A 25,243-nucleotide genomic window follows, 5' to 3' on the forward strand; every position below is an offset into this window, starting at 1 on the left:
AGAAATCATACTTAAAGTACAGTGAAGTTCTCAAATTATTCTTCATACAGTGGTACCCTAGGCAGGCTTAAAATGAATGAATTTAAACTGTGTATGCTGACATTCAAAGATCCAGTGTATTTTAGTGAGAAAGTTTTCAGAAATCTGTGTGGAATAGCATCTTTTTTTTTTTCTTTTAATGAATATGTGTTCCTGAATACAAATGCACACAGAAATATATGGAGACCACCACACACATCAGTGAAAGCGATTATTTCTAAAAAAAGAAGGCTGCAGTTTTATTTGGTATAACAGAAGTATGTCATGATTCTTCTTTATTAAACTGATATATGTACATATATATGTTATTTATGAAATAATGATAAAAAGTGATATGTGATCATAAAAAAATAATAGCATTCACATTTAAAGCTATATCAATTTCCAATACTAATAATAGCTTACAAGAGTGGGATAGTTGACAACAAAATTTTCGCAATAGAAGGTGCCTAATAAGATCATTATTTTTACCTTATGCACATTAATTGAGCTTTGGATCATCCAGTCCTTAAAAAAAACTTTATCCTTTAAGCTGTCTAATTCTTCTAATAAGGAGAGAGGGGGAAGACACTTAGTATGCTTAGAACTGCGATATGGACTAGTAATAAAACAGTAAAAAACAAGTGCCTACATTTGAGCAGGTTGCAGATGTGTAAACAAATTTTCAATATGGTGTTTGATAAGCAAAAAATAGAGGGACAGTACAGTTGGACTGAGAGCCCTGCTTGCTGACAGAGAAGTTATCCTCTGAATCTTACATAAAACATGGACCTTTTTTTTTTTAGGCTTAGATGAGGAGGAAAAAAAATGCATTTTGCATAAAGGACACATGATGAAAAACATTGCTCTCCCTTCCCTGCGGAGTTATATAGCTTAGAGTGTGTGTCTGTGTGTCTGTGTGTATGTGTCTGTGTGTGTGTATCTGTGTGTGTCTGTGTGGTTAAGGAGGAATAAGCAGAATCATCATGCAACTGACGGGTTCCCTGTAGAGCTTTGCAAAATGTGCTCTGAGGAAACAGAGGAGGCAAGAGAAAGCAGCTCCAGGGACCTCTCATGCATGTACGTTTTTATCAGGTTGCTGTTTCTTGTACATCCACAGTGCTGAGAAATAGTTGTGGAGCCCTCCCCGTAATTGCTGTGTGTTGTATTGCCTGTGAGAAAAGCATGATTTGGTTGTATATGTCTTGTCAGTGAGTAATAATCAGCAGACAAAGTCTTGACATTCTGGATATTTTAATAAAGAAAGATGCAAAATAAACTGAAGTGCTTTTTGATGCATGTTCTAATATAAGGTTTTTCTTTATCTCTTGCATTTCCATACACCATGTAATTTCAGCTATTATCCAGGGAATCATATCCTCCCAAAACAGGGTTTTTCAGCATTGCCACTACTAACATTTTGGACTGGATAGTTCTTTGTTGTAGGGGGCTGTCCTGTGCATTGCAGGATGTTTAGCAGCATCCCTGGTCTCTCTATTGGTTAGATTCCAACAGCATCTCTCCTCTTGCTGCCATACTGTGATGTCTTCAGATATTGCCCGAAGATCTCTAGAGGCCAAAATTGCTCACAGCTGAGAATCACTCTCCTAAGAAACATGCAAGATAAAAGAATAAAACAATTTCAAAGTAGAAACATGAATGGGAGAAATAATACTTATTAAGAAATAATACTTGCCAAAGAAAATCCCATAGTGTTAAAATGCTCGTGCTATATACTTGTGACCAAAACCAATTCTATCTGCCGGGTAAGCAGTTTTCATGTTTAGATGTTAGTTGTCATATTTGAATAGATACCTTTATGAAAATAGCGAGGAAAACCACTGCATAAAGTTAAAGTATTTGTGCTTATAGAAACAGTAACAATGTGGTTATATGAGAGTCATTGTAGTTCTCATTAAAAAAAAAAAAACTGCCTGTTTTTATAGCATTGATTTAAAAAAGAACCCTTTGGATTATGATGGGTGTCTAGTAAGCTATTGGCTATCATTTTGCTTTCTCTTAAACGTATCTAAAAATGTGGTTGCCTTCAACAAAATGAACTTATGTGGACAGAATGACATTATAATACCATAGAGGGAAAATGTAACCTCAGAGGGCTATGATGAGACTTGTATGCATTTTATCAGTACACATTTAACATACTTTTTGTTCTTTTTGTGTGTGGTATGTGGTTTATTATCATTCCAGTCTTGATGATTTTACCATTTCCGATCCATTACTCTACAGAAGCACTTCTTTAATTTGATTTTCTATAAGTTTATTAAAAGTCTAGTTGCTCAGAACTGAGTCCTAAAAAATATGAAATGATTAAAAGTTAATATTACTGATTGTCATAGCAAATAAAGAGGGAAAAAGACATGAGATGAAACTATTTTTGTTTTTAGAGTCAGTGTTCAGGTTCATGAGTGGCTTTGGGAAATGAAGAGAGAATGGATAAATCTTATTTGTAAATGGTATTGCCATTCTCAGATGGAATGTCATCTATTTTAAGATATTTAGTGATATTACAATAGCATATATCATTATCACAAAACTAATAAGGGTCTTTTTTAAAAATTGTGTGTATTGGTAAATCTCTTTAAAAAAAACATAATTTTGTCTCTTTTTTATGTAAGTATACCCACATTTCTGCAATTCTGGTCTTAATTTTGCCTGGAATCAGAAGATTTTAGTACAAAATTTAAAGCATTAATTTTGTTGCGTTGTAATCACCTTAAATTTAAAATATGCATTATGCATAGAAATTGTTTCAAAGAAAACCATACCAGATCACAATCTTGGAAATAATTTTTACATCTTTGCTTTTCACAGAAATGTATCTATTAAGGAGATAAATAAATTTCTACCTATTCTCTTCTGTATGCTAATAAAATATACAACAATAAACCTTACTTGAAAGCATTTTAAAATTGTAACACATTATAGGAATAATTGTTTTTAGTTCATTGGAGGGAGAACAAAATATTTTATAAAATTATGAATATGAAATTTATGAACTCTAATTCAGTGGAGTACTAGAACTTAATTTGGCATATAAGGAGAGGATATTAAATTTTACCACATGACCCTTATATTCTGTAAGGTCCCTTGTCTTCGTAGATGTAGTAAAACATCTCTAATCCTTTTCATGTTTTTCTGTTCCCTTCCAATCTCTAAGCCCCAGACCTATTTCCATTTGCAGCTGTGTTCTCTGTTGCAAAGCAACAAGCAGAGACACCAGCTGTGCTTATTTTATTGTGCTGCTTGTTGGGGAACTGATTTAGTTCTGCCCAAACATCTTGGGAGCTTCACCTGGATATCTGCCAGGATTCTAGTAGCCACTTTAAAATTATTACCCTGGGGCATAACTTCAGGATAAGATAATTTCAGTAAAGTGAAGCTGACATTACAATTCCACATGTAGATCAGAGTGAATATGAACAATCGTATAGAACAAGTGATGAACCATATGTTGGAGAAAATTTTCCTTCTTAACTTCCTTCTCATAACTTTTCCTCTGCATCAGTTAGCTTTTCCTTCATAACAAACCACACCAGAATTTATGGCTCAGAATATCATTCATTTTACATTATAAAGAGAAATTAAGAAAAGCATTCCATTTAAAATAACATCAAAAAGAATAAAATATTTAGGAGTAAATATACTAGAGGAGGTCAAAGATCTATACAATGAAAATTATAAGACATTGAAGAAAGAAATTGAAGGAGACCAAATAAATGGAAAAATATTCCACTTTCATAGATTGTGAGAATTTTGTTAAAATGTCCATACTTCCTAATCTACAGATTTAACAAAATCCCTATGGAAACCTCAATATTATTTCCATAGAAATAGAAAAAACAATCCTAAAATTTGTATGGATCCTCAAGAGGCTCCAAGTAACCAAAGCAATCATGAGAAAGAATAAATGTAGAGGCATCACACTCCTGACTTCAAACTCTATTATAAAGCTGTAGTGATCAAAACAGCACAGCATTGGCATAAAAACAGACACATAGATCAATGGAACAGAATAAAGAGCTCAGAAGTACACATTCATATGTGGTTGATGAATTGTTGACAAAAGAACTAAGAATATATAGTGAGGCAAAGTATAGTCTCTTCAATAAATGGTGTCAGGAAAACTGAATAGCTATATGCAAGACTGAATCCCTGTCTTACATCAAACACAAAAATCAACTCGAAATGAATTAAAGACAAGTTGAATGTGAGACACAACCAAGAAACTCCTAGAAGAACACATAGTGGGTAAACTTGACATTAATCTTAGTGATGGATTTTTCAATTTGACACCAAAAGCACAAATAAACAAGTGAGGCTTTAAAAGGCTTTTTTGCAGAGCAAAGGAAACCATCAACACAAAGAAAAGGCAACCTGTGTAGTGGGAAATGCTTCATATTTATTCTTAAGGTGGCATTTCAGGAGAGTGAGAGCAGAAGCCTCAAATGTTTTTGAAGACAAGGCTCAGAACTTCCACTACTCTACTTTTGCTGTATTCTATTACTGTAAATCACTTGAAACAATGTTCTGTGAATATTTATTGAATAATTATGTGTCAGTCTTGTCTACCTACACTTATGTCTAGAGAAAAGAGTTTGTAAAAATACACCACCTTAATGTTTAGAACATCATTGTTCTGATAACTGGTAAAAAAAAAAAAAGTTTTATTATTTTATGGAGCAATTATTCACTTTATTTTCCTATAAATAATTGCTCTTGTGTTTCAAGAAAGACCCCAAAACCAATTTATTTTCTCACTTTTATCCAATTATTGATATAATCTACCAGATTGCATTTTATGCTGCTTCAGATTCCTTTGTTTCTCCATTTACTTTTTATGAACATAGACTAGATTTGGAATTCCCCAATAAAGTGATTTACAGTAATAGAATACAGCAAAAGTAGAGTAGTGGCCATAATTATGATACATTTTTATAAAATGTTAGTAAATGTTTCCAAATGTTAAGAATAATTTTAACAAGGAAATTAATAAATGTTTATGTGATAAAAATACACAAAAAAATATCACATGGAATAATAGCTCTTCACCTCTATAAAACATTATAATTTGTCTTTATATGGAATATGAAGAGGTATTATTCCATGTGATATTTTAAAAATATTTATGAGTATAAATGTATCATAATTATGGCCACTTTATTGTTTTTCTTCCTCTCCTTTCTTCATTCTTTCCTTTCTGGAGAAATTCACCAAAACGGAAAATCTCATGTTAGACACTGGTCACTACTCAATTACCACTTGTAATATTAATTAGTCTATTCTATTGTCCCTATATTTTAATAAAAGTTCATAAATGGAAATTACTATGGAATATTATAAAATAAAAATATTTCAAGAGTGAAATTTCATTCTAAAATGCTGAAATTTCATTCTAAAAACTCATGTGCAGTGCATTTAACCTCACCTTTAATTGAATTTGATTTCTAATTTTATTTTGAAATGCAGCTTTCTTTTTTGAGACACTTTGGTGTGGTTTTGCCATTTTCTAGGTGTTGGGTATAGAGTGAAAGAATAGTAATCAGCTATAGAGTAAAGGCATAGTGATTAGGAGTTGGGTGCATGTTCATCGTTCAAGTATACAGAGAAGGTTCAGCATGAGGTATGGAGAAAATGCCCAGCAAAGAGGTCCAGAATAAATACCCAGTGCCCAGAAAGTGGGCATACAGTGATTATACAGTGACCAAGGCTAGAGAAGCCATAGTGACCACATAGATTACTGCTCTTGTCTACCAGGTGACTTTATTCCCACTGGTTTTCAGGTCTCAGTCCATGATGGTCATGGTTGCCTCTTCTTGGTCTTAATTGCAAGTCCTTTTGTGATCCACTGAGTTTCTCTCAGATAAATTTCATTTCCTATCTTAGTAAATGGAAAATATTTTCTTGCTCTCATAACCTGGTATGGAGAGAACTCTGTGAAGATCAGTCTAGACCTTTTATGCTTTCATAAGCTAAATGGTCTACCTCTTTATTTTTAAAAAATTTTGTGCTTTTTATTATGTTGAGGTATGTTCTCTTTACATGTACTTTGTTCAGGTTTTTTAAAAACGAGGTAATGTTGAATTTTTTAAATGCCTTTTCTGCATCTACTTATTTGATTTTTACTCTCCAAAGTGTTAATGTGGCTTATCACATTAACTGATTTGCAAATATTGAACCATCTTTGTGTTCCTGGAATAAATCCCACTTGATCACAATATATGACCTTTTTAATGTATTGTTGAATTTGATTTGCTTATTCTGTTGAGGATTTTTGCACCTATGTTAATCAGTGATATTGGTCTATATTTGTGTGTATGTTTGTGTTATAGTTTTCTTCTCTGACTTTGGTGTCAGGGTGATGTTGACCTAGTACAATGAGCTCAGAAACATTCCTTCATCTTCAATTTTTTGGAGTAGTTTAAGAATGATAGACATTAATTTTTCTTTGCATGTTTGGTATAATTTATCTGTGAAACTATCTGGTCTTGGGCTTTTGTTGATTTGTTTTTTTATTATTAACAATTCAATTTTGTTATTAGTGTTTAACTTGTTCATATTTTGTATTTTTCTTGGTTCAGTCTTGGAAGATTGCATATTTGTCGGAATTTATCTTCAAAGTTGTTCAATTTGTTGATTTACAACTTATAATATTCTCTTATGATGCTTTCTATCCCTGTGGTATTGGTTGTAATATCTCCTTTTCCATTTCTGTTTTTTTTTTATTTGGGTGTTTTCTTTTTATTTTTTTCCTTGATGGGTCTGGCTAAATGTGTATCAGTTTTCTTCATCTTTTCAAAGAATCAGGTCTTCGTTTCACTGATATTTTCTATTGTTTTTCTAGTCTATATTTCATTTATTTCTTCTCTGATCTGAATGTTTTCTTCCTTCTACTAACTTTGGGCTTTATTTTTCTTCTTTTTCTAGTTCCTGTAGGTGTCAGGTTAGGTGGTTTATTTGAGATTTTTTCTTGCTTCCTGAGATAGATCTTTATTGATAAAAACTTCCCTCTTTGACCTGCTTTTGCTGGATCTGCTAGACTTTAGAACATCATTTTTCCATTTTAATTTGCCTGGCTGTTTGTGAGACCCAGTCATGACTAGTGTAGGCATGCTGTTGGCCAGTACTGACCCCCCGATGGGCTGACTGAGAGCTGCATCGCCACTCTCATCCCCACTGCCGCGAGGGTGGTTGATGCATTGGACTGGCCCCACCGTGGCTGGCCGCCAGGCCTCACGACAGTTGCTGGTGTGCTAGGCTGGACCCCACAGTGTGAGCTGTTTTGGAAAGTTTGGCAGAGCTGGAGACGCACACTTGGTGGGGTAGAGTGAGAAGTACTTTGGAGGGGTGATGGTGTCAGTCCACAGGGGAACACATGAGCAGGGTCCATGATGTTAACTAGTTTAGTGGAGAGTCACAGACAGGGTGCCCACCAGTGCTGGGCCAGCTAGATGAAAGGAGAGTTTAAAACATAAAAATGCCCACCAGCATTTCTGTCCCTGGAGAAAGTTCCACCTCCTCCATACCTTCTCAGTACATGTCCTAAAATTAGTCAATGAATCTCCTCCTCACATGACCCAGGAACATTTTAAGCTGCTGCCTCTGCGCTAGGACTTGGGGTGAGTTTGTATGTAAGCTCTTCAATAGTGATGTTTCAGTTTCCTCTGGCTGTCCTAGACATAAGCCCCACTGGTTTTCATAAATCCAGACATTATGAAGGCCTATCTTCTCCATGAACATCTCCCAGACTGGGGCGCACACTATGGGCTCATGCCTCAGGAAAGTTTATGAAGTTGTGATATTCCTCTCACTTGTGGACTGCCGCACCGGGGTGTAGATTTGACTAGATTGCATCTCTATCCCTCCTATGGTCTCCATGTGGACTTTTCTGAAATCCTTAATTGTAGAAAATCTGTTCTGCTAGTCTTCAGTGAAAGTGAAAGTTGCTCAGTTGTGTCCGACTCTTTGCGACCCCATGGACTACATAGTCCGTGGGATTCTCCAGGCCAGAATACTGGGGTGGGTAGCCTTTCCCTTCTGCACGGGATCTTCCCAACCCAGGGATTGAACCCAGGTCTCTCGCATTGCAGGCCAATTCTTTACCAGCTGAGCCACAAGGGAAATCCAAGTATCCTGGAGTGGGTAGCCTATCCCTTCTCCAGTGGATCTTCCCAACCCAGTAATCAAACTGGTATCTCCTGCATTGCAGGGGGATTCTTTACCAACTGAGCTAGTCTTCAGGTTTTTCTCAAAGATAGTGGTTATATGGGGTGGTGGTAGTTTAGTAGCTAAGCTGTGTTCGACTCTTGCTGACCTCATGGACTGTAGGCCACCAGGCTCCTCTGTCTATGGGGTTTTTCCAACAAGAGTACTGGAGTGGGCTTCCAGGTCCTTCTCCAGGGGATCTTCCCACCCCAGGGATTGAACTGCCTTCTCCTGCTTGGCAGGCAGATTCTTTACCACTGAGCCACCTGGGAAGACAGTTGTTTTATATGTAACTGTAATTTTAGTTCGTCTGTCAGAGAAGGTAAGCTCAGGATTTTTATCCTCTGCTATCTTGATCTAGACTCTGGTAGAAATCTGCTATTAAACTTTAGCAAACCAATCCTCATCTGACTTTGCTATTGAGCCTCTTCATGGAAGAAAATTAGTATTGAATTTTTGGTAGCACACTGAACAATAGTTGGCAAAGGAACCATATAAGCTATGATTCCATTTACCTGAGGCCATCGCAAAGGAATGTTTCCCCATTCTCACTGATGTGTCCATTAGTGGAAGTCTGACTAAATGGTCTCATTAAATCTTCCACTGCTGTTTCACATAGCACCATGGAATATTGGAAAATTTGTGCTCCTTATATAGAAGTTTATCACAGCATGAAATGCATACATGACGAAGGAGAAGCAAACACAAATATAAGAATATATACTCTTTGTTTTACCCAATTGTTTGTGGTAAGTTGCTATCAGAAACAGAAAAGGAACTCAAATAGAAGAATCTAAATGCACATCAGTAAACAGTATGGAATTTCATATGACTATGAAAATTGTATTTACCTAGCTGGCATGGGAATGTCCATGACATGTTCTGTTATTACAGAAAAATTTGTATAGAGTTCTGTTTAATATGTACACAACTACAAGATAGACCTTTGAATGAGTGGAGACAGTTATGAAAAGACATGTAAGACATTTCTAACATTGCTTTTCTTAAGGGGAGTGGTTAAAGGAGTTGTATTTTTCTTACTAAGATCATATTTGACTTCTTGAAGATATTCTGTAAGATAAATGCAGTTAATAATAAAGAGATTGATTGAGCAGGAGTTTTCTGTATTTTTCTTTCAGTAAAGAGGTGTAACAGCACCTGTTTGGGAACTGCTTTGTTGCTTTGCAAATAAATTTACACTCTGACTCATAGTCTGTGTGATTAAAGCAGCTACTGAGATAGCAACTGACAGAGTCACAGAAAAGTTGGTGATTCCAAGCAGCATTTAATAAGTCTCTGCCACCAGGTCTCATCTTCAGTCTTCATATATATACATGTCTCTTATGTTAGAGACAAAAGAGATGCAGTTTCAGTCCCTGGGTTGGGAAGATCCCATGGAGGAGGGCATGGCAACCCACTCTTGCCTGGAGAATCCCCATGGAGAGAGGAGCCTGGGGGTAAGAGTCCACAGGGTTGCAAAGAGTCAGGCATAACTGAAGCAACTTAGCACTCATTAAGGAGGATTTTAATTTTATATCTATATTGTTATGTTTTATTTTTGGTTACTGTAAAATATATACACTGGGCTATTATAATGTTTAAAATAAATTTTTCAGCTAACTGGTAAAAAATAAATTGGAGTTATTTCCTCAATAATTGAAATCAATGTCAACTTTAAATATGTACATATACATAATATATAGTAAGAGCATATATATTATCTTTTATTAAACTCTTCTGAAACATTATTACCAATTTTTGGTGAGCAAAGAAGGAAAAAATAATTCTGTGTCTGGTATTCTAGTCTGTAGTAGATGTTTTGTTGTTTATTGGTTTTGATTTTATTTTTTTCTCTTGTTTTTATTGAATGAAAATTTAGCTGAAATATAAGGTATTATTCAGAATAATGCTGAATTTGTTAACAACTTTTATTTTTAAATGGAATTCTTTTCCTGAGTGGAAATTAAAGCAACTTATAGATACAAATTTAATTTTTGATGAGAAGTTGATATAAAATCAGCAAATGAAATGGACTTATTTGTCATATATGCTAAACAAGGAAATTAAGTATTGAAGTGTTATGTGCTACTTAAATAGATAAATAGACAAACTATATATACATATACATTTTCCTCCAGGTTAAAAAGCATTCTATCCTAAAGTCTATTTTGCATACAGAAGGCAGCTTTCTAGGCTTCCCAGGTGGTACAGTTGTAAAGAATCCACCTGCCAATGTAGGAGACACAGGAAACTCAGGTTCGATCCCTGGGTTGGGAAGATTATCTGGAGAAGGAAATGGCAACCTGCTTCAGTATTCTTGCCGGAAAATTCCATCGATAGAGGAGCATGGAAGGATACAGTCCATGGGGTCAGAAAGAGTTGGACATGACTGAGAACACACACACAGGCAGCTCTCCAAATGATGTATTTGTCAGATTCCAATATGTTAAGTAATTTCTAGTTATTGAATGTAAACATACACACACACACACACCCCTACCTAGATTCCTATTTGAAAGTAGTAACTATAGGCGAATCAAATACAGAGCCTAATCATCATATTTTGTATTGTCATTATTCAGAAAAGAAATGAAAGGTAGTTGGGGAGAAACCTGTCAATACCTTCTGTTTGCATTAGAGTTTAATCAGGAAAAATCAGATCCACTGTCATTTAGCTCAATAAAAGGGACTGAATTGGTGGAACAAGTTAAGAAAATGGTAAGAGAAGCGAAAACCAAATAGTGGACTGTGAGACAACCACTGAAGGAGTGAAGCTAGGCTGGGAGGGTGGTGTTACCTGACCCCAGCAGCTGTGCTTTAATGCACAAACATGGGAAACACTAATTACTGATGAATGTTAGGTTTCTGCAGCGCAGGGTGGGAAAGTAATGTGAGCATAGCATGCAGATGCATTTAGAAGATTCGTAAAGCTGGTGGGATTACGGCAGTCTAGTCACTTTTCACTGCAACCATTTACTCTGTACAGAAATCAAGAGAATTGTGAGCATTCTGTAAGGCTACAGAAGACAAACTGTTGTTGGTACCTGGAGGTTGCTTCTTCCTATGTATTTTACACACACCTTCACCTGACAAAATATATTTACTGACTTGTACTTTGGCTATGGTTTGGGTGGGAGTGAGGGGGTGGTATAATGCTGCCTCTCTTTAAGTAGATGCATCTGGACAGCCATTACATTCCACCAAGCAAACAGACAAGAAAAAGGTAGAAGATATTATAACTATTATCAACTAGATATTGTATTATCAACTAGTTATTGTAACTATATCCACCCATGACTAGAGGGGGCAATGAAGTGTGGAAAAGAATATCACATAGGAAAACAGTAAGACGAGCTTGAATTCTGCCTTCTCAAATTGTCAACTATATTACCTTAATGAGCCTCAACGTTCCTATCTGTAAAATGGCATTGAATGTAATTTTCTCAATAGATGCATCTTATTGTTATATTAAATGACATATAGCAAAGGGATCCCACATCCTTGGCAGTATATGCATATTATTTCCTTATTATTTTCATTTATGGTATATGATTAAAAGTTTACTTGAGTAATATCAAATCTCACCTTAGGTAGTTCCATAAAAAGGATCTAACCAAATATAATTGAATCTCTACTTGAAGTACAGGCTACTTCCCTGGAAGTCCAGTGCTTAAGACTTCACCTTCCAATGCAGAGGGTACAGTTTCAATCCTTGGCTAGGGAGTTAAGGTCCTACATGCCCCCTGGCCAAACAGCCAAATCATGAAACAGAAATATTGTAGCACATTCAATGAAAACTTTAAAAAAAATCAGCCACATCATTAAAAAATCTTAAAAATAAGAGACTATACAAAAACTAGCAATAGCCATGACTAAAAATATGTAATTAGAATAGTGAATTTTGCTTTGTTACCCAGATGTTTCATAAGTGTACTTAGAGAGGATTTTCTTTTTTTTAATCCAATGACTCTTGGGTGACTACTCAAAGCTTTATAAAATTACACGATGGCTGGAATACTATGTTATTTCTCCATTGTTGAAATTACAGTCCTCCTGTGTAGAATGAAATTTAAGTTGTATCTTGATGATTATTACTTTTTCACAGTCCCTGGAAAAAAATCTGAGAATTAAGCCCTGAGAGATTCCTTCAGAGAGCTACTCTCCGCCTTCACAAATCTCCAGCTTATTTTTACTCAAAGTTCTTGCTCAATGTTAATTCACTTGAGATGTTAACAGAGCTGTGAGCTCTGACAAGTCATGCATAACGATTTGCAATCTCAGAGAATATTTGCTTGGTATTAAAATGCCTTATTAAATATTTCAAATTGGTCTTTAGAGGCTTTTGGGAAAGTCCACTCTGTTTCTCATTGATATGTAATGTTACAAAATGTGTGCTATTTATAATGCAGCAGGACAAGAGGAGACCACATGAAAAGAATGGCACAGGGCAGTCCCCAAAGGAAGCAAGACTTGAATTCTATTGTAGAAAAGAGATCTTGAAAGCTTTTCTATGTACTTGAATCTTTTCAGCTTTGTTTCAAAAATCAACTGAGAGGCTATAATCCCTAGCATGGGATTACCTAAGAGTGCACTGTAGGAAATATTTAATGTGAAAATAAAATAAATAGTACACTAAATAGCCAATGAAACTTTAAAATGCAATGTTTCTGCGGTTATTGCTTTTAATGAAAACAGTTGTAAAAATGAAAGACACTTATGTAGCACTTTTTAAAGTTTTCTTTGATTGGAAGCCAGTTATTTCGGGAAGGGACTGTGAGTCTAGTATCTATTGACCAAGCTCATATAATAATTTCCAGAGAAAATTAGATACTTATTTTAATATTCTAGTAGAATAATGGGTTTCTAGGTATCACTTCCCATATTTTTCTTTGGAGATCTAGCACTGTAGAGGATAATAATCCTTTTCTATTGTGTATACAGTTAGGGCCGATAGCATGAACAAAGGAATTGAATGGTCCAACGTGGAATACTTTTCTCAGACATAGGTATAACATAAGGATTTTTTTTTTTTCATTTAAACTTTTCAACCAGGAATAAAAAGTCTTCATTAAAATAACCAATATAGCTAATTAATTTACTTAGAAAGGCCAAAAGTTGGATCACTAGTAATGCCTAATATTTCAAAAAATCAAATAACATTCATTTCTACCTAATTCTGTCTATTTGTGAAATTAATTTTTGATTGTATCTCATTTATGATGTATCTCACATCAAAGAGGATATTATCATTTTTTCGTGGCTTTTAACTTCAGACTCTTATCCAGAGTCAGTTAAAGAACAACTGCAAATTCTGAGAATAAATGTCATTTCCTCCCACTGCAGCTATAACACAATGTATCAGTTTGCTAGGACTGCTAAACCAAAGGATCACAAACTTAAAAACTAAGCATTTTCTGTTATCACCATTCCTGAAGTTAGATGTCTACAGTCTAGGTATTATTAGCAGGGCCATATTCCCTCTTAAAGAACTGGGGGACGGTCTTTTCAAGCCCCCACCTCCAGCTTCTAGTGCTGTGCTGGTAATCTGACTTACCTTGTCCTATGGAAATATCATCTTGATCTCTGCCTTCATCTTCAACATAATGTACTTCTCGTGTGGGTGTGTGTGTGTGTATCCATCTTTTCCAAGTGTCTTATTTTTATAAGGACAGCAGTCATACGAGGTCAGTAGCCCAAACTATTGCAGTATGACTTCATCTTGATTACATCTATAGTGACCCTATTTCACCTATTAAATGGCACAGTGGTAAAGAATCTGCCTGTCAATACAGGAGGTGAGAGAGATGCAGGTTGGATCCCTGGATCAGAAAGATCCCCCAGAGTAGGAAATGGCAATCCACTCTAGTACTCATGCCTGGAGAATCCTATGGACAGAGGAGCCTGGTGAGTTACAAAGTCCATGGGGGTCACAAAGAGTCAGACATGACTGAGCATTCATGCAGGCCAGAGACAGATGGAGAGAGACTGGGTAAAGTGAACCATGAAAAATAAACTGCTGCCTGATAAGCAAGCTCCTTGCCCAGGTGAGCAATCTATTGTGAAAAAAAGAGACCTGATGACTAACACAAAAAACTGTCTCAGTTCATTTTCTGAAACGTTATGAAGGAAGTAGGGGAAATATTTATGTGGTTCAGTTTTATATGGTTCCCAGGTGGTGCTAGTTGTAAAGAATCTGCCTGCCAACTCAGGAGAGGCAATAGACATGGATTTGATTCCTGGGTTGGAAGATTTCCCCTGGAGTAGGAAATGGCACCCCACTCTAGTATTCTTGCCTGGAAAATTCCATGGACAGAGGAGCCTGGCTGGCTATAGTCTGTAGTGTCTCAAAGATACACTATGCAGCATCACCATCGTCACCATTTAAGCAACTAGAGTTTAAAAATGTAACATATGAACTTAGAGTGAAAATCATTCAACACATAGCACACACACTAAAGCAGTCTATGTTTTTATTCTTTATTTATTAAAAAAAAAACAAAACTTCCAAAAGTAACAATAGTTCTTTAAATGCTCCCATCAAACCTCCAAATAAATAAGAAAATAAAAGTATATGTTTTCCTTTTGGTCTAAAACCTCTTGGTAGGGAATCTTTGAACAATTGAGTAAACTCAGGATTTATTTTTGACCCCTGCTATTTAATTCTACTCTTGATGTGTTCAGGGCAGGCTGACTTTTGGTTGAGCTGTGCTGTACATATACCTATGTTCCCTCAACCAGCAATCTGTTTACGCGAAGTGGCAGCCTGCTACCTTCAGATGCCACCAAAGAACAATGATAGAGGACGTTTACTGTCCTTTGCTTTAGGCACAACTAGGATTGCCCGAAACCCATGAGACCAACTGTTCTGAGGTGTCTGTGGTTGATAATTGCCATATTTTTTGAATTAGGGTAGAGAGTTAGTATGTTTTCTTTCACTCCTCTGGATCTCTTTTCTGCTCTGCCCACTTTTTTTTTTTTTGGTACTTTCAACCGTCACTTATTCAACACCACCAGGATGCTTTTCTTTCTTTTCTTTCTCCTTTTCTCATTGTTCTCTCACCTGTCATTCCATTCATATGTCTCAGCTTTCACCTCACAAGCCTGAGCTTTTAAAGACAGCTCAAGCCGAGCAAAACACTCTTTTGCTTTCCTGTGGTGGTCCAGCCTATCACAGTAAATCAGGTATAATCTTGAAAAATTTGCCTTAACCAGTTTTTTCAATGGAATGGTTCCTCTGGGGCTGCTTTTAAGACATTAACATTATTTAGACCTAAATCAGTGTTGTAAGGCCACAGCAAGTTTTAAAACCTGAAAATTTTGTAAGTGTGTTTTCTTAAAAGATAGCCATTATTTTACTGCTTTCTATCTATACTTTTTTTTCCTGACTCCTAGTATTAAATAATTCCTATATGCCCAGTATGATCACCATTTTTCCTATAAGATCAAAGATTTGGCTGTTATAATTTTGCAATATTTTGGACACAGTATGGGCTTTTTACCTTTTTAGAGTCTGACCCAGGTACTTACTATAGATTTTAATTTCTGCAATTTAAGGAGGTACTAAATGAAAATACCTCCCTCCTATACCAATGTTTTGAATAAATACCTACCTACTGGTTTTCTCTGACCAATTTGGAGAGATGAATATAGGTACTGAGATGAATATAGGTACTGTGAGTTTGTTGAAACTCACAACAAAAGTCTTTAATGTTCCACAGTAGTAATTATACTTAATGATGGAAGACATCATCTACATGTGACTAGCTCTGGAAAGTTTATCAAGCTGGACACTGTAGTGCTATAGTTAAAAAAAAATATATATATATACATATATATATATATATGTATATATATATATATAAAACACATCCAAGACCAAATAGGGCTAAGAATGGACTAGCAGTGAAGCAAGAAGTTATATTTTTTAACCTTTAAAATTTGAGATCATCATAGATTCACATGCTGTCATGAGAAATAGATTTCTTATATCTTTACCCATTTTACCCAATGCTATCATCCTGCAAAACTATTAAGCAATATCATAACCAGGTTATTGAAATGATTTACCAATCTTACTTACATTTCCCTAGTTTTACCTGTGTGTTATGCATGTATTTAGTTCTTGTATATCCATAATCAAAATAATGAACAGTAGCAGCTTTATCAGGATCCCTCATGTTGCCCTTTTATAACCAAACCCACACCTTTCCACTCCTTCTCCCCCAGATTCTAGCAACTCTAATCTGTCATCCATTTCTAAAATTGCATCACTTCAGGAATGTTAAATAAAAGGAATCAGACAGTAAATAGACTTTGGGGGTTGTCTTTTTCCACCCTCTAGGCATAATTTCCTGAAGATTTATCCAAGTTGATTTTTATATCAATATTCTGTTCTTTGTTATTGCTGAGTAGTATTCCTCAATCATACTGTAGCATAGTTTGTTTAATCATTTTCCCATTGAAGGATATCTGAGCTGTGTTCCAGTCTGGTGCTACTAAGAATAATATCTCTGAATATTTGTAAAACAGGTTTTTATGTGAACATATATTTTCATGACCTTAGCATAAATGCCCAAGCATACAATTTGTTGCTGCTACATGGTAAATGTATGTTTATTTAAGAATTTGCTAAATTTACATTTCCACCAGCTTTGTGTGAGTGGCCTAATTTCTCACTGGAATTTGGTGTCACTATTATTATGTTTTATTATCCACAATTAAAAGTTTCTTTTATGTATATGATAGTCCTTTTCTTCTGAGTGTGCATAATTACTAGTTATATTTTTACTTAGCATCTCAATGTAAATATTCTATTTAGAGGCCAAAATTGTGGCATTTTATTAAAAGTCTATATATATTCCTCAGTATCTGAAGGGAATTGGTTCCAGCACTGCCATGGACACCTGTACATGCTCAGGTCCTTTAGTTGGCCCTCAATATCCATATCCATGGTCCCATATCCAGAAATTCAACTCCTGCAGATCAGAACATAGAACACGATTAGCAGTTGGTTACATCCATGGATGTGAAACCAAATATTGTTGTTGTTCAGTCTCTCGGTCACGTCCCACTCTTTGCAACTCCATGGACTGAAGGACTCCAGGCTTCCCTGTCCTTCAGTGTCTCCTGGAGTTTGCTCAAACTCATGTCCATTGAATCAATGATGCTATCCAACCATCTCATCCTCTCACCCCCTTCTCCTGCCCTCAATCAAATATATGAGCAATCATATATATGGAGGGCCAACTGTATATGTATGATCTGCTAATAAGGATTGTCAGATGAACTTGGCATTCTATATTAACCAGGTCTGTCCCTTCAGAGGATCTATTTCTAGGATCCTTTGAAGGTACAGAACTAGTTTTGCTTAAAGTCGTGTCTGAATTTCAACATGGAAGTAAAAAACTTTGTAGTTAAGTAGATATTAGACTCTTTATAGATGTGTTGGACCTAAATCATTGACTGAATTATTAAAATTAAAAATTGTCAGTAACCCCAGCATTGTTCAAGACTCAACTGTACACCCACAAAATACTTTTGATTTTATCCCCCTCCCCCGCCAGTTAACACCAATTTGATTCTTGAGAATAGACCCAACCCACCCTGATTACATGAAGGTTAAAACAGACCCTTCATAATGGTATCATCACATAAAGAATCATATTAAAATAACTGAAACCCAATGCTCCATCCTGGGCTCTCATTTAGAACAACTGGTTGCACAGAAAGAAAGCGAGGATTATGTTTGAAGGATGATCTAAGAAATATAAGACATTATCACTTTCCACAAATGTTTCAGCATAAACATTTTTTTCTGGGTACAAATTAATCATGTGCTTAATCATTTGTTTTCCTGAATGCACAGGTACCTCTGTTCTACAGGTGACAGCTACTGATGCAGATGACCCTACCTATGGGAACAGCGCTCGAGTGGTTTACAGTATTCTCCAGGGACAGCCCTACTTCTCCGTAGACCCTAAAACAGGTTAGTGCTTTTATGGATATTTGATGTACCAGATGCATGCTGCAAAAAAGAAAGCAGTATCTTCATGTCTGTGTGATCTTCTACATTAGACATTGTTATTTTAGAACTTTAAAAATGCCCTCAGGTTTTCCAGGACAGTGTGATTAAATAATTGAAGATAAATTAACTGTCCTCCTTAATACCTGATTATCCATCATTTATACCTATACCAGTAAAAACTTTTCATTTTTGCATCTTTCTGTGACATTTAAATAAATGCTGTTTAAAACAGAGATTACATAACACTTCAGTCTTAAAGTAGTGTGTTATGTAAATGAAATTAACTGAGAATAAAGCCAAAGACATGTAAGCATTTGTTAAAAAATATATGAATTCTTCTCTATTTCTTCTCTTTTTTGTAGCCAAAATAGTCACATCATATTATATTATGTGATGCCAAAATGGTAATGAAGGACACTCAATAATTCAGTGTAAGACTATGTTCTAGCAGCATAATCTATAAACCACAAAAACTCATGGTCTTATCAACAAAGAGTTTATGAATAGAAATTTGGCTAAAGATAAATATAAACCCATTTTTTAAAAGTAGCCAAATGTTCAGTATGAAATGGTTCAAGTTTAATAAACAGTTTCAAGAATATACATAATCAGGAGACATAGACAGGCCAGAGAGAGGTCTAAGATGTTCCAGCAGCTTCCTGGATCCTTTCTGGTAATGTGAGAGTCATTCTGAATCTAGTTACCATGTGGGATCTTTAAGTAAAGGTCACTGCCAGATAACTAATGCAGGGGTAATATTTGGTCATAAATATCTCCCTATCATCATACAGTTACATAGCATACAGCACGTTTTTCAGGGAATACTGCTCAGTAAGTGCACATTACAGTTTATTAACCATTGCCTCAGACAGTGAGGTACAGTAACTGAAGAGATGCTATGGACAAGCTTACTACAGTAGTTAATGCCGTTAGATTGCTAGGAGGATTGTCATCGTCTTGTTCATAAGAAAGTGCCTTCTTTCTTCCCCTGGGGTGCTCCAACACAAACTACACTGGCCAGGAGACCTCAGACACACTGTCTTAACCGTTTAAATCCCCATAACTTAGGAAGAAAACAGTGAAGAAGGTGTAAAGACACAGATATGTAAATGAAGAATTGCACATATATACCTATGTATATATCCACATATTATGTGCATTATAATTATAAAATAAATGAGATAAATAAAAATGGGATATAATAAAAATAAATAATATAACATGACCTAGAGTGAGCATGCAAGCGCTTATGTTAATAGTACCAAGGTATTACTAAATATTTAGAAATAAAAATGTTTACCAGCCTAGTAATCAAAATTCTGGGACAAAAGTTATATATATATATATATATATATATTTATGTTGTTCTGATAGGCTACTTCAGAATTGATAGAAAATATTTTTTACTGAGATATATTTGAAGTGTAACACTGTGTAGTTAAAGGGGTATAGCATGTTGACTTAATGCATGCCTGTATTTTAATATGATTGACATGTAGTGATAAACATTCTTAAGCCAACTCATTATTTGACAATAGTGTTTCTCATTTTGTGGTAATTTCCCAATAACCATGATTGTTTTACATATAAAAGATGTGTATTTCTTACTTTAAATATGCATCTTCCTGGAGGAAAGAATCGAGGAGACTATGTTCCAGTTACCTCATCTGAGACTTACACACACACAAACACACATGCATGCATGTATACACGTGCACATATACAATTTATTCAATTAACTGTCCTTTTAGGGAGCCAAATGTTTATTTATACATAAATATTTACTTAATAGAATATTGCTAGACTATAGACATCTTATATGGGTTTGAAAACTTACCACACACTTGAACTTCTTTAAAACCAAATAATAATTATGTGTGCTTGTGTATATCTGAATATCTGTCTGAATGTCTGCATGTGTTGGTGTGAGTATATGCAGGTATGTATATGGGTGTGTGTGTGTGTGCCTGTGTGTGTGCATATTTACTTTGGACAAAGAAAGCAGGCCAATGTGGATAAAAAGTGACCAGTGTTGAACTCTTCTGTTGCTTGTTTTTTAGTGAAGCAAGTATATCAAACACAAAATTCAAATAAAAATTGCATTTGGTTGTACATATTTATTATGGATTAATTAAGTCCTCAGGAAACAAAAATGATTATCTGAAATATAAATAGGCTGCTATTGAGGTTCTGCTCTGTTGAAATAATCTTTGCTGCTATAATTTTTGCTCTTTTATTTAAGCAAAATGATTTATTGAATGAAATGTATGCCTCCATATTGATATGTTTTAATTTCAATATTGTATTGGCTGAAGCATCAGGGAAGTCTATGGATATGTCTTCTGCTATCAAGATTGTTTAAATATGCAAATCTCTTGAACTGGTTGTACAAAGTGCTAAGAGGGATTATAAAACAAAATGCTGAGTGTTCTCTTCAAAGCTAAGACGTTTTGGTAATTTAAGCTTAAGAGATCTATTATAATGCAATTAAACATCCTCAGAACTAATGAATTTAGTGGAAATTGTGCCTTAAATAACTGGAATAAAACACATACAAACATACTTAAAAGTAAGGAATCAGTTGTTATAGATGAGATGTTATATAAGAAAATTGGATGAGTAGTTACTTTAAAATGTAGTTTAATAGTAATGCTTTAATTTTATCTTCTCATTTGGCATGGCTATGACATTTCAGGTTAGCCCATTCAAAGAAGAATAATTATAATGCAGCTGAACTTTATATTCAAATAGAGTTGTGAGTGCTTATGGTTAAGATCAGGACTTTGGATTGTCTTATTTCCATTGTGTTAAAAGGTATATCGGCTTCCCTGGTGACTCAGCAGGTAAGCAATCTGCCTGCAATGCGGGAGTCCTGAGTTCGATCCCTTGGTTGGGAAGATTCCCTGGAGAAGGGAAAGGCTTACCCATACCGGTATTTTGGCCTGGAGAATTCCTTGGACTATGTAGTCCATGGGGTCACAAAGAGTCAGACACGACTGAGCGACCTTTCAATGAAGACTAATTATAATGCAGCATAACTTTTGTATTCAAATAAAGCTGTGAGTGCTTATGGTTAAGATTCGTGGCTCTTGAATTATTATACTATACATCCTTGTTTAATAAGGTATGCATTGTTTTCTACTGGAATCTCGTTAATCAATATGATGAAACATAAATCCTGTGAATAATTTATTGCTTCAAATAAGTTTTGTTTTTGTTATTTCATAATGCTTGCTTAATGTGGAACAACAGGAGAATACTTCTTAATGATTGATTTAACATTAACTACTGTTTGAAAGATCAGAAAACTGAAAAATTAACTGAGATGACAATGAATTGTAAAAAACATATAATATTTCTGCCCACATATATGTAGCTGCTGCTGCTAAGTCACTTTAGTAATGTCTGACTCTGTGCAACCCTATGGACCCACCAGGCTCCTCTGTCCCCAGGATTCTCTAGGCAAGAACACTGGAGTGGGTTGCCATTTCCTTCTCCAAACATGTAGAAATTGTGTTAGGGTAGCCTTTATGAAGATGTTGTTTTTTCATTGCTAAGCCAAGTCTGACTCTTTGCCACCCCATGGACTGTAGCCTGCTAGGCTCCTCTGTCCATGGGATTTCCCAGGAAACAATACTGGAGTGGGTAGCCATTTCCTTCTCCAAAGGATCTTCCTAACCCAGATATTGAACCCACATCTCCTGCATTTCAGGAGGATTCTTTATTGATGAGCCACCAGAGAAACCCCATTTATGAGGATGGTGGTGGTGGTATAGTCGCTAAATTGTACTGGACTCTTGCAACCCCATGGAGTGTAGCCTGCCAGGCTCCTTTGTCCGTGGGATTCTCCAGGCAAGAATACTGGAGTGGGTTGCCATTTCCTTCTCCAGGGGATCTTCCCAGCCAAGAGTTGAATCCAGGTCTACTACATTGCAGGCAGATTCTTTACTGACTGAACTACAAGGGAAGCATTCTACTTAAAAGTTTTCATTTTAATTCAGCAAAGAAAACTTTTAGAGTTATTATACCAGGAACTGTTTTAATGCTTATGAAAACTACTAACCCTAAACTGAGTATTATGAAGAAGGCAGCTAAGTAAGAAAGCCATATTAAGTCCTCAGAGAACTGAAGTCAAGAGAAATTTTGGCTAGGGCTTGTTTATTCAGTTCAGCTCAGTTCAGTTGCTCAGTTGTATCTGACTCTTTGCAACTGCATGGACTGCAGCACGCCAGGCCTCCCTGTCCATTGCCAACTCCCGGAGTTTTCTCAAATTCATGTCCATTGAGTCAGTGATGCCATCCAACCATCTCATTCCCCATTGTCCCCTTCTCCTTCTGCCTTCAATTGTTCCCAGAATCAGCTTCTTTTCAAATGAGTCAGTTCTTCACATCAGGTGGCCAAAGTATTGGAGTTTCAGCTTCAGCATCAATCCTTCCAATGAATATTCAGGACTGATTTCCTGTAGGATGGACTGTTTGCATCTCCTTGTAGTCTAAGGGACTCTCAAGAGTCTTCTCCAACATCACAGTTCAAAGGCATCAATTCTTCGGTGCTCAGCATTCTTTATAGTCCATCTCTCACATCCACACATGACTACTGGAAAAACCATAGTTTTCACTAAATGGACCTTTGTTGACAAAGTAATGTCTCTGCTTTTTAATATGGTGTCTAGATTGGTCATAACTTTTCTTCCAAGCTGCAGTCACCATCTGCAGTGATTTTGGAGCCCCAGAAAAAAATAAAGTCTGTCACTATTTCCACTGTTTCCCAATCTACTTGCCATGAAGTGATGGGCCAAGGTGCCATGATCTCAGTTTTTTCAATGTTGAGTTTTAAGACAACTTTTTCACTCTCCTCTTTCATTTTCATCAAGAGGCTCTTTAGCATTTCTCAACATTCTGCCATAAGGGTGATGTTATCTGCATATCTGAAGTTATTGATATTTCTCCCAGCACTCTTGATTCCACTTCATCTAGCCTAGCATTTCTCATGATGTACTCTACATATAAGTTAAATAAGCATGGTGACAGTATACAGCCTTGACATACTCCTTTCCCTATTTGGAACCAGTCTGTTGTTCCATGTTTGGTTCTAAGTGTTGCTTCCTGACCTGCATACAGATTTCTCAGGAGGCAGGTCAGGTAGTCTTGTATTCCCATCTCTTGAAGAATTTTCACAGTTTGTTGTGATCCACACAGTAAAAGGCTTTGGCATAGTCAATAAAGCAGAAATAGATGCTTTTCTGGAACTCTCTTGTTTTTTCGATGATCCAGAGGATGTTGGCAATTTGATCTCTGGTTCCTCTGCCTTTTCTAATTCCAGCTTGACCATCTGGAAGTTCACAGTTCACATACTGTTGAAGCCTGGCTTACAGAAATTTGAGCATTACTTTACTAGCGTGTGAGATGAATGCCATCGTGTGGTAGTTTGAACATTCTTTGGCATTGCCTTTCTTAGGGATTGGAATGAAAACTGACCTATTCCAGTCCTGTGGCCACTGCTGAGTTTTCCAAATTTTCTGGCATATTGAGTGCAGTACTTTCACAGCCTCATCTTTTAGGATTTGAAAAAGCTCAACTTGAATTCCATCACCTCTGTTAGCTTTGCTTGTAGTGATGCTTCCTAAGGCCCACTTGACTTTGCATTCCAGGATGTCTGGCTCTAGGTAAGTGATCACACCATCGTGATTATCTGGGTCATGAAGACTCTTTTTATATAGTCCTTCTGTGTATTGCTGCCACCTCTTACTATCTTCTGCTTCTGTTAGGTCCATACCATTTCTGTCCTTTATTGTGCCCACCTTTGCATAAAATATTCCCTTGGTATCTCTCATTTTCTTTAGAGATTTCTAGACTTTCCAATTCTATTGTTTTCCTCTGTTTCTTTGCATTGATCACTGAGCAAGGCTTTCTTATCACACCTTGCCATTCTTTGGAACTCTGCATTCAGATGGGAATATCTGCTTTTCTCCTTTGCCTTTCACTTCTCTTCTATTCACATCTATTTGCAAGACCTCCTCAGACATCCGTTTTGCCTTTTTGCATTTATTTTCTTTGGAGATGGTCTTGATCCCTGCCTCCTTTACAGTGTCAGGAACCTCCTTCCACAGTTTTTCAGGCACTCTGTCTATGAGATCTAAGCCCTTGAATCTATTTTTCACTTCCACTGTATAATTGTAATGGATTTGATTTAGTTCATACCTAAATGGTCTAGTGGTTTTCCCTACTTTCTTCAATTTAAGTCTGAATTTGGCAATAAGGAGTTCATGGTCTGTGCCACAGTCAGCTCCTGGTCTGACTGTGACTGTGACTTGTTTATTAACACAACTCAAATATCATTCCTATTCAAGTTAATGTAGTGCCAACTACATTAAAAATAAATCAATATGTTCAAAGATTCTATACATTTTTACAAAGTATGAAATTTATGTCAGGTGGTCATAGCAGAAGCTTAAGAATTGAGTTGCTGCAAAAAGTTTAGTTCCCTTGACTTAGATCAAAGACAAAACCAAGAATCTACCACGTCTCTTTCTGGGGTCTTAGAATGAAGGATTCACAAAGGGCAGATATGAAGTTTTTAATTGAGAATGCACATCTCTAAATAGTCATAGTATTAGTAGCCCCTTGATTTTTTCCACTAGCTGTTTCATAGTCAACAACTTATGAATTATTTCTTGCTTTTTTAAAAAGCTGGTACATATATTAAATTTTGTCTGTGCCTGTTCACCAAGAAATATGTTGAATCTTCCTCATGGTCAATTTAGGAAACATGAAAACCTAGATTAAAATCTGAAATCAGGGAAAACAGGGATATGTAGTTTACAAAATCCAATTCAAGTTTTATCCACAGTTGCTTACAGTGCTAGCAATGGTGACTACCAGCTCTTTTGACTATTAACATGAATCATAAATCAGTGATTGTTAATGATGGAGTCTGCATAAGTGGTATTTACAATGGTTTTTCACCACACACCTAAAA

At 35.9% G+C, this 25,243-nt stretch overlaps 1 protein-coding gene across 5 annotated transcripts in view; it reads left to right on the forward strand.

Moving 5' to 3' along the window:
* CDH18 (cadherin 18) overlaps positions 1–25,243 on the forward strand; it is a 1,203,920-nt gene that overhangs the window by 938,162 nt on the left and 240,515 nt on the right. For all 5 annotated transcript variants that reach the window (XM_043887493.1, XM_043887492.1, XM_043887496.1 and 2 more), the window contains one exon: positions 18,107–18,226. In XM_043887493.1, the coding sequence (XP_043743428.1) occupies positions 18,107–18,226 (120 nt within the window). The remainder of the gene's footprint in view (positions 1–18,106; positions 18,227–25,243) is intronic.

This window comes from Cervus elaphus, chromosome 25 (genome assembly GCF_910594005.1).
Source record: "Cervus elaphus chromosome 25, mCerEla1.1, whole genome shotgun sequence".
NCBI classification, from domain to species: domain Eukaryota; kingdom Metazoa; phylum Chordata; class Mammalia; order Artiodactyla; family Cervidae; genus Cervus; species Cervus elaphus.